Here is a 16,760-nt window from a genome sequence, read left to right on the forward strand (position 1 = left end):
TGCAAACCTCGGAACCCAGGTAAAGGTGGAAGCACCGAGTCCACAAAGATGTCCTCTGATCCATGCTGTGGAATGTGTCCCCCCCATAAAAAAATGAATTGAATTAGTTTTTTTTAGAACAACACTGAGACCTTCCCCTTCCCCTGGAAGAAGACTCAATCTCCTGTGGAATGTAGCACCAGCTTTGCTGGAGGCTTTCCTACCTGGCGACCGCTCTACCGGACTTACCTACCTGCACCCCACAACTACAGGAGCCCCCTAGAACGGTAGCCCAAGGGCTCTTTTTCAGTGATAGAAACAGAACTAATACTCAGGCTAAGTTCAGGGCCAGTGAATTGGGGTCTCCTCACCCCTCACACAGAAAATGGGCTGTGCTGGGGGGCCGGGGTCAAGGTTATAAAAGCCATCATGACAGGATGTGGAAAGAGAATGGGCTCTGCCATCAGACACTGACAAGGTGTCCTCAGGCCAGCGTCTCTCCTCTTTGAGCCTTGGCTTACTTGCCTGTGAAATGGGCATATTAAACTGTTCCTGCTAAACAGGAGTGTCAGGAAGATTAAGAGAGAGTTTGTGTCTCTGATCTTCAGCTAGGAGTTGCACGGGAAAGCTGGGGTGACTTTAGTGTTCGCTTTTGCCAAGGCCACACACTGGGCTTTGCTAGGCTGCCCTGGGTGGCCTGGGGTGACGAGGCCTCAGGAAGTAGGAAGAGTGTCTCATAGCTACCTGCTCATCTAGCAGCTCCGCTTGCTCCTTCAAGGAGCCATGGAAAATCACCAGACACAGGGCACTCTAACAAGATAAGTGTTTATAACCAAGGGAGCAGATGTTCCCCCACAGGTCCTGCAGGGTCATCTGGCTCGGCCAGGAGCACCAGCCTCTCTCTTCACGTAATCAAAGTGCTGGGCAGCCAGCCCACTGGTTTTGGAGGACCAACTCTTCCTGTGGGGGTCAGGCCGGGTGCTGAGGTCACACAAGCATCATGACCACCTTCTGCCTGAAACATCCTCCCTCCTAGCAACGGACCTCTGCTCGCCTGCTGTACCCTGCTGCGGCATCTCCCATGCGTGTTTCAGCTTCCTTGATTCATCGTCCGTGGATGGTGTTTGTTTAGCCCCCACTGCCCGACCTTCTGAACCGTCACGTCCCTAGGGCTGAGACTGCAACTGTCCACCACCACTCGTGACAGGTGACGGCCTGGGACTTGAACCCAGGGACTCCTAGCACACCATGCTTTGTCCACCATAGTCCTCCACATCTCCAAGCTTTGGGCTTGGTGACAGAGTGGCTTCTGCAGATGAAGGAGGCAGGCCTTCCCCTGCTGCAGTTGTTTTGTGTTCTGTTGTGAGACAGGGTGGCACTATGGAGTCCTGGCCGGCCTGGCTCTCACAGAGATCCGCCTGCCTCTGCCTCCCAAATACTGGATCAAAGGCAAGAGTCCAGCTGAGATTTTTGTTGTTGATTTTAAGATGTTTTTAAAAGGGGGTGTGGGGCTGGAGAGATGGCCTAGAGTTTAAAAGCACTGGCTGCTCTTCCAGAGGGCTTGGGTTTCCCAGCATCCACATGGTGGTTCACAACCATCTGTGACTCCATAGGTTTGGTTCCTAGTACCCACACAATGGCTCACAACCATCTGTAACTCTAGTTTCAGATGATCTGATGCTCTTTCTGATGCTCTGATGACACCAGCCATGTGTGTGGTACAGACACACATGCAGGGTAAATATACATACACATAAATAAAAATAGTAGCCGGGCGGTGGTGGCGCACGCCTTTAATCCCAGCACTCGGGAGGCAGAGGCAGGCAGATCTCTGTGAGTTCGAGGCCAGCCTGGACTACCAAGTGAGTTCCAGGAAAGGCGCAAAGCTACACAGAGAAACCCTGTCTCAGAAAAATAAATAAATAAATAAAAATAAAAATAAAAATAGTAAAATCTTTAAAAAAAAAATTGGTGTGTATATCTCTGTGTGTGTGTGTGTGTGTGTGTGTGTATGTGTGTGTGTGTGTGTGTGTGTGTGTGTGTGTGTGTGTGTGTGTGTAGGGGGGTGCGGGTGCTCACACATGTGTTTAAGAGCCTGTAGAGGCCAGAAGATTCCCTATCGGATTCCCTGGGGCTGGAGTTACAGGGAACTGTGAGCTGTCAAGTTGGGTGCTAAGACCCAAACTTGTGTTCTCTGGAAAAGCAGCAAGGTTTGTTGCTGTTGTTGTTTTAGTTTGGGTTTTTTTGTTTGTTTGGTTGGTTGGTTGGTTTTTTGTTTTTTTGTTTTTTTTGGTTTTTTTTGGTTTTTTGAGACAAGGTTTCTCAATGTAGCCCTGGCTGCCCTGAAACTCTCTCCATGGACCAGGCTGCCTCAAACTCAGAGATCCACCTGAGGCCTCTGCCTCCTGAGTACCAAGATTAAAAACATGAGCCACCACCGCCCAGCTCAGGCTCAGCAAGCGTTCTTAACCATGCAGCCTCTGGCAGTAGGAATTCTGACCCAGTAGGACTTTGAAGATGAAGCTTTCTTTTCACTCATCAGAGACTAGGAAGACTGTAGAGGACAAGCTGCGTCTCCACACACCCTCCCAGGCCTGAGACAAAGCCGCTGATTTCTGCAGCTGTGCTGGGAGCTATAAATCAGTAGAACACAGGCAGCCACCCCACCCCACCCCACCGCCCCAACTGGAAACGGGGCACAACAGCCTGCATGTTGGTAACTCGCTAATTTAAGCCAGGCTTTCTGCTCTACCCTGCGATTACCCTCCTTCCTGTGCTGGGAAGATATTCTGGGTAGCCAATTTGATTTCAAAGTCCCAGGATCCTGAGTTTAATAAAATCATGCTTTGCCCTTGCCTCTCAAAGTCCAGACATCTGGCAGGGGTGTATGTGTGCAGGGATGAGCCCTGGGGTCACAGCTGGTGGAGACTCATTCTTGCAATCCCAGCTAGGGTGGGGGAAGCCTGAATTTTTGCTTGTCTTATCTTTCTCCATCTATCTGAATCTCTGACACCACACTTGTGCCCAGTGCCTTTCTAGAATCTGCTTTATCCCTTCAGCAACAAGAACCGCCTTACAGGGCAGCAGCCAGGTCATCCTTAAAGAGCTCTGACCAGTGGTAGTGCATGCCTTTAATCCCAGCGCTCGGGAGGCAGAGCCAGGTGGAGCTCTGTGAGTTCGAGGCCAGCCTGGGCTACAGAGCAAGACCCTGGACAGGCACCAAAACTACACAGAGAAACCCTGTCTCGAAAAACAAACGAACAAAAAAACAAAAAAGAAGGGGTTCTGACTGGGGGTGCAGGGGTCTATACAGAAACGGTGGGAGGGATGTACAACCACACTTACTCAAAATAGTCATAGGAGTGCCATCTAGATTGCCATGATGGTGGGAGAAATAAGGGGCTGGGGAGAGATAGCTCAGTGGTTAGGAGCCCTTGTTGCTCTCCCAGAGGATCCAAGTTCAGTTCCCACATCTGGCAACTCACAACTGCCTGTAACTCCAGCTCCAGGATAATCTGATACCCTCTTCTGGCCTCCTCAGGCACCAGGCATGGATGTGGTGCACACACAAACGTGCAAGCAAACACACATAAAATTAAACAAATCTAATTGTGAGAGATGGAAGATTAGGATGATAGGACTGGACAAGATGGCTCCTGGGTTAAAAGCACTTGCTGGTGTTGCAGAGGACCCAGGCTCGGTTCCCAGCACCCACATGGAGGTTCACAACCATCCAGTAACTCCAGCTCAAGAGATTTGACACCTTCTTCTGATCCCCTTGGACATCGGGCATGCACACGGTGCACATACATTCACAAAGGCAAATGCTTATAAAATAAATAGATCTTTAAAAAATAAAAATAGAACCTGGTGGTAGGTAGAGCCTTTAATTCCAGCACTTGGGAGGCAGAGGCAGGTGGATCTCTGTGAGTTCGAGGTCAAATTGGTCTACAGAGTGAGATCCAGGACAGCCAGGGCTACACAGAGAAACCCTGTCTCAAAAACCAAAACCAAATCCATGGGCTTTTAAAAATACATATGTTTACTTTTATCTTCTGTGGCAGCTAGTTCATCTTTGCCCTGTACTCACGCAGTACCCTCACGGGCCAGAAGAGGGGGTCAGTCGAATCCTTTAGAACTGGAGTTACAGCCAGTTGTGAGCTGCCAAGTGGGGGCTGGGAACAGAACCTGGTCTGAAAGAGCAGCCAGTGCTCTTAACCACTGAGCCGTCTGTCCAGCCCCACAGTGGCTTTTTAAAATTGGTTTCCCCTCTCTCTTTTGTTTTGTTAATTTGAAACAAGGTTTCAATTCTGTACCTCAGGCTAGCTTAGAAGACAAGATGGGCAAAAGCTGAAGGGCCGTGCAGGCCATGGTAAAAGCCTTCTATTACCTTCACACACACAGTCTTACGAAATCCATATACCTGGAGCCTGATTTCCCTACGTGATCCTAATTTCATAAAGACAAGTATGTATGTGTGTGTTTATGTATGTGTCTCTGTGTGTTTGTGTGTGTTTATGTATGTCTCTGTGTGTGTTTGTGTGTATTTATGTATGTGTCTCTGTGTGTTTGTGTGTGTTTATGTATGTCTCTGTGTGTGTTTGTGTGTATTTATGTATGTGTCTCTGTGTGTTTGTGTGTATTTACATATGTGTCTGTGTGTGTGTGTGTGTGTGTGTGTGTGTGTGTGTGTACAGAAGCAGAGCTGGGAAAGAAATACACATAAATGACTAAGCTTTCCTCGGCAGCAGGATTATGGGTAATATCACCCTCTGCTGGAATGTCTCCTTAGGTCCTAAAGTAACTATCTAGTTATCTTTACTATAAAAGAAAGCTCCTAATATTGACCTGATAAACTTTCCCAGTAACATTCACCCAGAGCTCCTCTGAAGCTTAATAAACGTCAACTGGATGAATGAGAGGTGAGCCTCACCCCTCCCCCACAGCCAGATTTACAGAAATTGTTTCTGAAAGGCTTACTAAACACCTGGTGCCGGTTCATGCCCCGTGATCTCCTCATACTCATCCTTTGAGGGTCTATCACCCTCCCATTCCACAGAGCAGAACACTGAGGCTCAGGGCGATAATGTATATATTGTTTAAGCTCACTCTCCTAGAAAATGTCAGTCTGCCCTGATATTTGGGCTTTCAGCTTCTGATATCACACATTGAGGCCTCAGAGATTTGCACAACCCTGACCTCCACTCTGCATACATCTCAAGCCTACACAGGCAGAGTGGTTAAGAAAGGTTTGGGGGCTCAGAAAGACCTGAGTCTAAACTAGGTGTGCTTGTCTGGAACCCAGCACTTGGTGGGGTAAGGACAGGAAGACGAGATGTTCACCTTCATCCTCAACTACACAGCAAGTTGGGACCAGCCTGGGCTACAGGAGACCCTGTCACAGAACAAAAGCTGAGCTTGTGACTCCTACACTCCTCGGCAGTGAGAGGCACCTGCTGCCTCTAAGCCCATGTCCTGGGCTTTGAATGAGAATAGAAAGTCCCACTGCAGAACGTGGTACAGGTTGGAGAAGCTCTGGAACCAAGGAGAAGTTCCGGAGAGACTTCGGTGTCCTTGGTGACTCCTCCCACTCACGCTGCTGTGTCTGTGAGTCACACACACTCCCCAGGGAATGATCCTAAGACCTAGGAAATGGCAGATTCTGGGCAAGGCCAGCCGGCCCTGGCAGCTGTTCACTCTGCTCTCTCCCTGTTTAGTGGCACCCAAAGTCACTGGTCCAGTTCCTGTCTTCCTGTTAGGTCTAACAGGCTTGAGTTTCAGAGAGAGGCCGTGGAGGCTGGAGGCAAGGGGTTGGGCTACCTGTCCAGGGTCACAGGGCTCCTCCCACTGTCTGGCACCAGCCTCCAATTCCCCCACACTCACTCTCTGCTTACCTAGTCCACCCTTTACCAGATTCTTCCTCTTGACCACCATTCTTCACAGATCTCCCCATCCCCAGACACCCCATGATTTCCTAGCATGGGGCCAAGAATCTGTCCAGACTCCAATGCCACATCCAGACTAGCAGCCAGAGCCCCAGCACACTGTCTGTCCCTAACACAGCCACCCTGGCCTGTCTCCAAGATTCTCAAGTTCTCACTCGCCCCCCCCCTACCCCCATCCCATCAATTCCTTCTGTTGCCTAGTGTCTACGGAACTCCCCCAGCATCTGCACTTTCTTGGGCATTCTGGAAGGCAGGCAGTTGGTAGACACATCACTGGCTCCCGAGGCTCAGAACACAGCAGACGCTCCCAACAACCCCAGGGAGAAGGACACTACTCTCAAGGCTTTTTATGCCTTTGTCCTGCAGCCTCTCCACCTTCTGACCCCCCAGGCTCCCTGTGAAACTCCCTGCTCCCTAGGGACCTCTCACCATCAGTGCTCTTTCTTCCTCTGCCTGAGAAGCCCCACCCCACTTCACCATACAGCCAACTGCAGCTTCTCCTTCACCACGCAGTCCAGGTATCACCTCCTCTGGCTAAATCAAGTCCCTGCCCTGGATCTCAAATCCCTAGGAAGCTGCATTTGATCCTGGGGTAGCATCTAACCTCGGGACCCTGGAGTATGACTGTTAGGAGCTAGAGGCCACCTGAGGCTTGTGCTCAGTCTGGGCATCAAAAATTCTGCCGGCCAGGTGTGGTGGTGCACACCTTTAATTCCAGCACTCCGGAGGCCAAGACAGGTGGATCTCTACAGATGACTTCAAGGCCAGCCTGGTTCTACATAGTGAGTTTCAGACCAGCCAGGGCTGTGTCACAAACAAAAACCAAACCCCGAGGCTAGCAGGTGTAGCAATGATTAACACCAGCGATTTTAATTGCTGACTAAATGTGCACCCTTGCAGGACAGGAGACGGGGCCCCACGTGGAAACTATAGACAACTAGGCTCCAGCAGCTGCCCATTCGGCACAACTGCAGAAGCTGCTGGTGCGCTGGCTAGTCCCAGCCCCCAACACACACTGAAGGCCTGCTACACTCCAGGTGCTTGCTATTAGGCCGTTCCCTGCATCACTCCATCAAATCTTCCCCACAGCCTATTGTAATCACCATACCTTTTCAAAGGACCGGAAACAGACTCAGGAAAGGTGAGCTGTTTGGCCACGGCCACATAAGTTGGACATGCTGAAGATGGGGTAGAAACTGGGCACCTCCTGACCCACAGCCATGACCTTTACCTCTGCACCGCATCATCTTTTGGGAATGTCTTCTGGCGGGAAGTAGATCTGAACCCCTAATCTGAGCAAGAGGGGGCAAAGGCAAGCGGCACATACTGAACCTCTCTAAACAAGACAGGGCTCAGTGGCCCAAGTTCAAAGGTGTAGTTGAGAACTCTTCCCAGCAGCCCCCAGTACCTTGGCAGCAGACAGAGCGGACCACCAAAACCTTGCATACGACAAAGCCTGCTATGAGAGGGGACATCACTGTGCATCACTGTGCTCCAAGTACAGTGAGTTGGAGACGTTTTACTTTGTTAACTTAGGCAGTACTCAGTGTTGCCTTGGTAGGCAAGTGCTCTCCCATTTCACTGGACCCCAAACCCGTTATCCTAGACTGGCTTCCAGTTCTCCATGTAACCAAAGATGACTTCTGGCTTCTGAGCTTTCTGCTTCCATACCCCCAGGGGCTGGGATTACAGCCATGGACCACAACACCCATTTTATGGTGTGCTAGAGCTTGAACCCAGGGATTTATGCTACATAAGCTATCATCAACTGAGCTACATCATGTGTCTCTTAAGCCCCTATTCATATTCTCTCTCTCTCTCTCTCTCTCTCTCTCTCTCTCTCTCTCTCTCTCCCTCCCTCCCTCCCTCCCTCTCCTTTGAGACAGGGTCTTGCTATATTCTCTAGTTAGCCTTGAACTCGCTCTGTAGCCTAGGCCTCAAGGAGTATAGCCTGCCCTGAATCATAGCCAGAGTTCCTGACCACATAGCCACTGGGGAAAGGAAGAGAGAACCCGTGGCCAGTCCACAGGAACCACGGGGGCTCTCTGTTAGAGAACACACAGCATAAAGACAGGTGCCGACATCTCCCCCACCTAGGAATTTAGAGGTTTGATAAGAAACAATGTAAATACGGTCTCATACAGAATTACAAACTGATGATTTGGGACGAGCCCACACTGCTACAGCAAGCACAAAAGATGACTACCAAATGTGATTTGAGGACTGTCCCCACAGCCTGGAGCCTGTCCCTGCTGTATGCTCCGAAGACCCAAGGCATAGGTAGAACACCTCAGCCCATCCCTGTGAGGTTTCAGAGGACCAAACATACACACTCCTCCTGTCAAATACCGGGTCACAAGCTGTGTGTGATAGACACCCAAAGTGTTGCCAAATTACCCCATTAGGCTAGTGCAAGCACACACACACACACACACACACACAGAGAGAGAGAGAGAGAGAGAGAGAGAGAGAGAGAGAGAGAGAGAGAGACCTGTCCTCACCTCAGAGGACTTAGCCTCTGTGTGGGACATGCAGGAGCCCGGGAAGTCGGGGTTGGGGATCCGGATCTGCAAAACATAGTGTCCACACTGACCCTGGGACCAAACCCCGCGGCGCCCTCGGCCGACTCACCGGACGATGCCAAACATGACGAGCACGTTGCCCAGCAGCCCCACGGCGCACACAGCCGAGTAGAGCGCGGTGATGGCGATGGCTAGGGCGAGGGATGAGGCGCTTCGGGCACCCGGCCGCCCCGACGCGTTGGAGCTCGCGCTAGGCAAGGCGCTGGGGAAGGCGTCCGAGGCGTTGATGAGGAGCGGGAACTGCAGCTCGGCAAGGGCAGAGGGCACCGGCTCCATGGCGCCGCCGCGTCCGTCTCCACCGTGCGCCCTGGGCGCAGGGACCCAGCGAGTGGCGCGCGGACAGCAGAGGCCACGGCCCCGACGTCGCAGGCTGCAGCGCTCGCTCCCGCCTCCTCCGCCCAGCAGACCGCCCGCTACGCTAGCCCAAGCCCCAGGAGCCCCGAGCCGCCGCGCGCACCACGTGGCTCGGAGGCGGCCGCCAGTCTGCGCCCGCGATCGGGGGGCGGGCGCTGCACCACCGGCTCGGGGGCTGGGCCGGAGAGGCCTCCCGCGCGCTCCCTCGCTGGGCTCCGCCGACTCCGGGCGCCCCCAGTCCGGCCCGGCCTCTCGCCCCACCCCCAACCCGTGCCACTTTGGAGTCAGAAGATCCTGGATGCGAATCCCGCCTCCCGCCTCTGCATGGACGAGGAGAGTAACCTTGAGCGAGTCGCTGAAGCGCTCTCAAGTTCATCCTCTGTATCTGCAAGACGAAGAAAATCTCCCTGCCGCCTTCATAGGGTTTGGGGGGGTGGGGGGGATGAAGACAACCGAGTAAAAGAACCCAGATTTCTTTCCTGCGACTCGGTGTTGTGTGCGCTCTAGTCCTCGCCCTGTCTTCTCCCAAAACAGTCCAGGGATTCCTGATCAAGAGGCAAAAAAACAAAACCTCCCGGTTCCCCCAAAAGATCCTAATGAAAACTGGTCATAAAACCAGCTACAACCCCAGGGGGAGACACGGGAAATGCACCCACCTGAGCCTGTAAGGACTCGCACAGGCGGTGGCAGACCTAATGCCATCAAGGTCACTGGCATCTCACCACCACAAGCTGAAAAGGTCACAACTCTCAGGATAGTTGGGTGTGTGTTACGAGAAGCACAACTTTCCTGTCCGGATCTGAGTTCTGAGCTAGCAGGCTGCCTCAGCGACGCGTGAGAGCTTGAGAGAGGAAAGAGAGATCCACAAACATCCATTATCGCCCATGCTTTTCTGCACCCCATTCATTAGCTCCACGGATTCTCTGAGGTGCCTAATGTAAGAGACAGGCACGTTGGTACATAATCAGATGAAGGCCCGGCTCCCAAGGGCTTACAGCTCAGAGGGGAAAGGCTCTATAGTGAGTTTTTCGAGACAGGGTTTCTCTGTGTAGCTTTGGAGCCTGTCTTGGAACTCATTCTGTAGACCAGGCTGGCCTGGAACTCAGAGAGCCACCTGCCTCTGCCTCCCAGAGTGCTGGGATTAAAGGACGCCACCACCTCCCAGTGAGACCCTGTCTTAAACCACCACCTCCCAGTGAGACCCTGTCTTAAAAACAAGACCACCGTAAGGACCACTAGGTCTGTTAGAAGAGCAAATGAAAGGTCTGGGGGTCATTTAACTGACTCTTTCTTCCCCCACTCATTCTCCAACCCAGATCCTGAGCCATCCTTTTCCTTAAGGTTCCCAGGCATTCCGGAACACTCTCTCTACCAAACTGTTGCATGCCTGGGAAGTCTGTTTCTAGTCAAACAGAGAGAGCGGGGATAGACAACCCCCCCAAAAAATCTATCCAAGTCTAGTTTGGTTATTTGCTTTAGTTACTTACAGGAGCAGGGTTGCCTACTAGAGTGGGGCAGCCTAGGGCGGTTTTATCACCGAGAAAAGCCCCACCCACTCATGGATGACAAAATCCCTGGCACAGCTGCAGGCATCCACAACACTGAGGGGACTCCTCTCCCTGGCAATCTTTGCTGTTTATGTGACCTGAGCCAAGAAGCTCAGAGTCTGTCACAAGTTTGCTGAATTTTTATTTCTTGTGAATTTCATGAGCCTTTCCACACACACCTTCCAAAGGGACAATTTGTTTGCTTTGTCTAGACAGGGTTTCTCTGTGTGTAGCCTTGGCTGTCCTGGAACTCGCTTTGTAGACCAGGCTGGCCTCGAACTCACAGAGATCCACCTGCCTCTGCCTCCCGAGTGCTGCGATTAAAGGTGTGTGCCACCACTTCCTAGCTTTTTTTTTTTTTTTTAATATAAGGTCACACTGTATAGCTCTAGGACTCACTATATAGAATAGGTTAGCCTCAAACCTGTGCTAATCTTGCTGACTGTGCCTCCCAAGTGCTGGAATTACAGATGTGAGCCACTAAGCCTGGCAGTCAAGGGAATGTTTGAAGGATGAATGGCTGGCTACACACCTGTGGTGGTTTGTTGTGGAATATTACTTTAACTATGAAAAGGGGTGCTGCATTTGTTTAACTAGGTAAAGATGTGTTGCTGTTTCACCTTGCCTGCCTAAGTCACCTGATTGGTCTAATAAAAAGCTGAACAGCCAATAGCTAGGCAGTAGAGGAATAGGCGAGGCTAGTGGGCAGAGAGAATAAGTAGGAGGGGGAAATTAGGCTTGAGAGAGAGAGAGAAGAGAATGAGGGAGAAAGAGAGAGAGAGATGCCTGGGGCCAGCCAGCCACAAAAGTGGGAAAAGTAGAACATACAGAAGGAAAGAAAGGTAAAAAGCCCCGAGGCAAAGTGCAGATAAAGAGAAACAGGTTAAATTAAGTTACAAGAGCTAGCGGGACAAGCATAAGATAAGGCCAAGCATTCATAATTAATAGGAAGTCCGTGTCATGATCTGGGAGCTGGTTGGTGGCCCAGAAAAACCCTGCTGCAGGGGCTGAACAAGAATCGTCTGCACTGGGCGGTGGTGGTGCATGCCTCTAATCCCAGCACTCGGGAGGCAGAGGCAGGTGGATCTCTGTGAGTTCGAGGCTAGCCTGGTCTACACAGTTGCAGGACAACCAGAGTTACACAGTGAAACCCGGTCACGAAACACAAAAGACAAACACCACAAATGGCCAGAATAGGCTCAGGAGGAAGAGGCACTACTTAGAAGGACCAGGAGGTGTGGCCTTGTTAGAGGAAGTGTGGCACTAGGGGTGGGCTTTGAGGCCAGGCACAGAGGCTCTCTTGCTCTTCCCACTGCCTGTAGATCCGGATGTAGAACTCTGAGCTGCTTCCCGAGCACCTGCATGCTGCCATGCTCCCTGCCATGATGAGAATGGACTAAACCTCTGAACTGTAAGCCAGCCCCAGGTAACGCTTTCTTTTCCAAGAGTTGATGAGGTCACAATGTCTCTTCACAGCATGGAACAGTGACTAAGACACAGCAAAATCATTACTGTGCTCCAAGCACTATGGTGAGTGCTTTATCCAGGCATCACCACTTAACAGTGGGGTCTTATTATTGTCCCACTTTACAGGTAAGAAAACTGAGGTTTGACATTAAATTATCCCATATGGTAGCTATTGCTATATGATCTTTTTCACCATCTTGACCAAGTCAGATTGATCCCCGAAGCCCGGAAAGGGCTGGTCCTACTGGGTGCTCAAGAAATGTCATTTGAAATGATAAAAATTCCAAGGTAGGCCGGGCGTTGGTGGCGCACGCCTTTAATCCCAGCACTCGGGAGGCAGAGGCAGGCAGATCTCTGTGAGTTCGAGGCCAGCCTAGGCTATAGAGTTAGTTCCAGGAAAGGTGCAAAGCTACAGAGAAACCCTGTCTCAAAAAACAAACAAACAAAAAAAGATTCCAAGGTAGTTTGGAGTAAGATCAGATTGGGGCTTCTCAGTTCTGTGCTCTTGGGTAATGTCCTGTGTCTGAGTGAAGGTTGGCAGGGAAAGTCGCCCCCCCCCACACACACACCCATGAGTCATTTTTTAAGGCATTTATTCTTTCCCAGAAAGAACAGAGCCAGGGGCTGGAGAGATGGCTCAGCAATCAAAAGCTAGTATTGCTCTTGCCAAAGAATCAAATTTGGTTCCCAGCATCCGTGTTGGGAAGCTCACAACTGCCAGTAGCTCGAGCCCCGGGAGGCTTCGGACACTGAAGTGTTCTCCCTCTCTCTCTCTCTCTCTCTCTCTCTCTCTCTCTCTCTCTCTCTCTCTCTCTCTCTCACACACACACACACACACACACACACAGGCCCTTATATATATTTTTAAAGAACACATCCAGAAGTCTCCTCTTCTTCTCTGCATACTCAGCATGAATACTTCCATGCATACTCATCATCAGTTAGATATCCCATCCTCAGTTAGAGAACACCACCCCCACCCTGTCATGTGCATGCACATGCAGGCTTTCCCACTCAACCATCTGAGAACCTGTGAAACAAGTTGCTGTGATCATATATGCTGCTAAACACCACCCCCATTTCAAATGGCCAATACACTCAGAGATTTGGTGTGAAGGGAGAAATTGAGACATGGGAGAGAAGAGTTCTTTCTACTTCTGACGCCTCCTCCCTGCCCATCCAACCAACCATGGTTTTTTCCTCCTCCTACATCAGGACTTTTAAAAGTTCTTTCCGACACTTCAAAGATTAAGTCACTACCCCAGGCTCTTTAATATCCATTCTTTTTGGTTTTAGTTTTGGTTTTTGGTTTTCCAAGACAAGGTTTCTCTGTGTAGTTTTGGACCCTGTCCTGGAACTCACTCTGTAGACCAGGCTGGCCTTGAACTCACAGAGATTCACCTGCCTCTGCCTCCCAAGTGTTGAGATTAAAGGCATGTACCACCTCCCAGCTAATAGCCATTCTTAATGTGTACTTCAAATTAATGACTTAATTTCTGGGTTGGGGTATATAATTCGGTGATAGAATGCTTGCTTAGCAGGTATGCCCCAAGGTTTGATCTCTAGGACCTCAAGATAAACAAATAAATGATACAAGTTCCTTTGTAAACTCCTTATTGACACCCTCACAGCCACACACCCCCGACTAAGTCAGCCTTCGTTGGTCATGGTTCTCTAGGGAAAGAAAACCAATGGACGGAATATATATTAAAGGAGATTAATTAGATTGGTAACACCATACAGTTGCTGTACTCCAACAATGGCAGTCTCACACCAGAGAGACCAGGAACAAGGTGTTGGCTCAGTCCACAAGCCTCAGGAGTCCTCAGCTGGTACCAAAGGCCGAGTCCTGAAGACCTGCTGGCCTTCAGTCAGAGTTGAAAGAATGAGCAAGCCGGCTCCAATGTCTGCGAAGGTGAAGCAGCTCCAGCACCAGGGTGGATGAACTCGCCAGCACCAGGAAGAGTGGAAGCCAAGTAGGCAAAGCTTGCTTTTTTCTGCATCCTTATGTCTGGACAACATTTAGAGTAGGACTTCCCTCACTGATTGAGGCAATCAAGACAGGCCCCCACAGGTCAACCTGATGTAGACGATCCTTCACTGATACTCTTTCCCAGATGATCCCAGACTCTGTCAAGTTGATAATAAAGCTACCCATCGCACGGGCCTTGCTGTCGGTCCTAGCAGCCCACAGCTCTGTAGCTGAAGTCTTCCTGGTCCTGCCTGGCCCATGGTCAAGACAAATCTCTCTCACCTGCCAGTCCCGCGGCCGCTTGGACCCAAACAAACACACAGAGACTTATATTACTTATAAACTGTATGGCTGTGGCAGGCTTCCTGCTATCTAGTTCTTATATCTTAAATTAACCCATTTCTGTTAATCTATACCTTGCCACGTGGCTCGTGGCTTACTGGTATCTTATATCATGCTTCTCATCACGGTGGCTGATAACGTCTCTCCTGACTCAGCCTTCCTATTCCCAGAATTCTCCTCTCTCCTTGTCCCGCCTATACTTCCTGCCTGGCTACTGGCCAATCAGCACTTTATTTATTAACCAATCAGAGCAACACATTCACAGCATAGAGAACATCCCACACACACCTCTTCTTTGTGTAACTTCCCGTGTATTGCTGTGTAGAACCTTAACAACTCTTACAGTGTAGCCCAGGCTGCCCCGGAACTCAGAGTGTAGTTTGAGCTAGCCTTGAATGTATGATCCTCAGCCTCCTACGGGCTGGGATTGTGGCATGCAGCAGGCCTGGTCACTGTTGTCCTCCCGCTTTGGCATGCCCTGACTCCCGGGTGCTCCCTGATAGTAGATGAAACTACTCATTCTGAGGAAGGAGCAAAACAGATGCAGCTCATTGTAGACCTGAGGCTTCTCAGCAGCCAGCCCCTTCTGTTAATAGACGCTGTGTTACAGATTAGACTGTCCTCTGAAAACCCATTTGTTGAAAACTCAGCTCTCCTGCAGAAAGGTTCACACGTGAGGCCGCTGGGAGGTGACTGAATCGTGAGGGAGTCACCTCATCAGTGGTGAAGTCATAGCATGATAGGCTATTCAGGGGGTGGTGGAGACCTTAGAATCAAGGCCTGCTGGGATGAAGGGGGTGACTGGGGATGAGCCCATGAAGGAGAGATTCTCGTCCCTGCCAGCTGGCCTCCTTTCATTTCTCGGCTTCCTGGCTACTGTGAGGTAAGCAGCCTTGTCCCCCACGCATTCCGCCACCACTGCACTGTGATGATGCTCTGTCAAAAATAAGAGAACCACCAGCCGGTGGTGGCACACTCAGGAGGCAGAGCCAAGCAGATCTCTGTGAGTTCGAGGCCAGCCTGGTCTACAGAGCGAGATCCAGGACAGGCACCCAAACTACACAGAGAAACCCTGTCTCCAAAAACCAAAAACCAAAAAAAAAAAAAAAAAAAGCCAGAACCTTCTGAAACCAGAAGCTGAAATAAATAAACCTTTCCCCCAGGCACAAAGGAGCTAGGGCCAGCCAGGTCTGCATAGTGAGACCCTGTATTAAAACTGTAATAAATAAAACCGATCCTCCTTCATTTTATTTATTATTTATTTTTAATGTGCTGGTTGGAGATCAAGCCCAGGGCTTCCACATCGTAGGTAAATGTACCATCATTGTGCTCTAATCCCAGCCCTAAACCTTCCTCCACTAGGTTAACTCGGGTATTTTGTCATAGCCATGAAAAGCTGACTGCCAAACACCAATTATGTTTCTTTTTTACTTTTATTTTTATTTTATGTGTATGGGTGTTTGGCTTGCCTGTGTGCCTCTGCATCCAGTACATGGAGTATCCATGGAAGCCAGAAGAGGGAGTGAATTCCCCTGGGATTGGAATCACAGACAGTTGTGAGCCATCATGTGGGTGCTGGGAATTGAACCTGGATCCTATGGAAGAGTAGTTAGTGCTCTTAACCTCTGAGCCACCTCTCCAGTTACCATTCACATTGTGTTTGAAATGAAAACACAAATTCCCAATTCCACCGCCGCCTGCCTCAGCCTTTGCAGTCACTAAGACAGTCTCCTCTGACTCTTTGGCATTTAGGAGTCTCCCCACCTGGTCTTACTTACCATCACAAGCTGCTACTAAGCACTTCCACCTCCATCCCTCTCCACAGCCGTGCACTTCCTTCTGGGAAGTTTTGTTGTTTATTTTCTGCTTTGTTTTGTTCCTATTTTTCCTAAGATTTAAAAGAAATTATAAGTAGTTTTGTGTGTGTGTGTGTGTGTGTGTGTGTGTGTGTGTGTGTGTGTGTGTCTATGCATGAGTACATGCACATGAGTGCAGGTGCCTACAGAGTCCAGAAGAGGGCGTCAGATCCCTGGAGCTGGAGTTTCAGGCAGTTATGAACCACCAGTATACTCTCAACCACTGAGCCATCTCTTGGCCCCCTTGCTCTTCTTTAAAAACAAAAACAAAAACAACAAAAAAAAACAAACAGGGCATTGCCAGGCAATGTTGGTGCACACCTTTAATCCCAGCACTCAGGAGGCAGAGGCAGGCGGATCTCTGTGAGTTTGGACAGCCAGGACTGTTAAACAGAGAAACCTTATCTTGAAGAACAAAAACAAAGCAACAAAAGTGAAGTGGAATCTGGGGAGATGGCTCAGTGGATTAAGTACTTGCAAAAGAGGAAGTGAAGGCCTTCAAAACCCCAAAAAGACACTGGAAAAGAGCAGAAAATGATAAGATGAAAAGGGCTGGAGAGATGGAGGAGCGCGTAAGAGCATGTACTGCCTCAGTTTCTAGCAGCCCCATCAGGTGGCTCACAACCACGTGTAACCCACTTCCAGGTGGTCTGATGCCCTCTTCTGACCTCCATGTTCACAGATGCACACATATACACCGAATTTCAAACGTAAAA

General features: G+C 50.2%; 1 protein-coding gene across 1 annotated transcript in view; it reads right to left on the bottom strand.

Annotated features, from left to right (window-relative positions):
- Positions 1-8,944, bottom strand: part of Oprd1 (opioid receptor delta 1) — a 35,777-nt gene extending 26,833 nt beyond the window's left edge. The window contains exon 1 of the mRNA XM_036180162.1: positions 8,556-8,944. Coding sequence (XP_036036055.1) covers positions 8,556-8,782 — 227 coding nt within the window. The 5' untranslated portion in view covers positions 8,783-8,944. The remainder of the gene's footprint in view (positions 1-8,555) is intronic.
- Between the last annotated feature and the right edge of the window lie 7,816 nt (positions 8,945-16,760).

The sequence above is a fragment of the Onychomys torridus genome, chromosome 2, assembly GCF_903995425.1.
Source record: "Onychomys torridus chromosome 2, mOncTor1.1, whole genome shotgun sequence".
Lineage (NCBI taxonomy): Eukaryota > Metazoa > Chordata > Mammalia > Rodentia > Cricetidae > Onychomys > Onychomys torridus.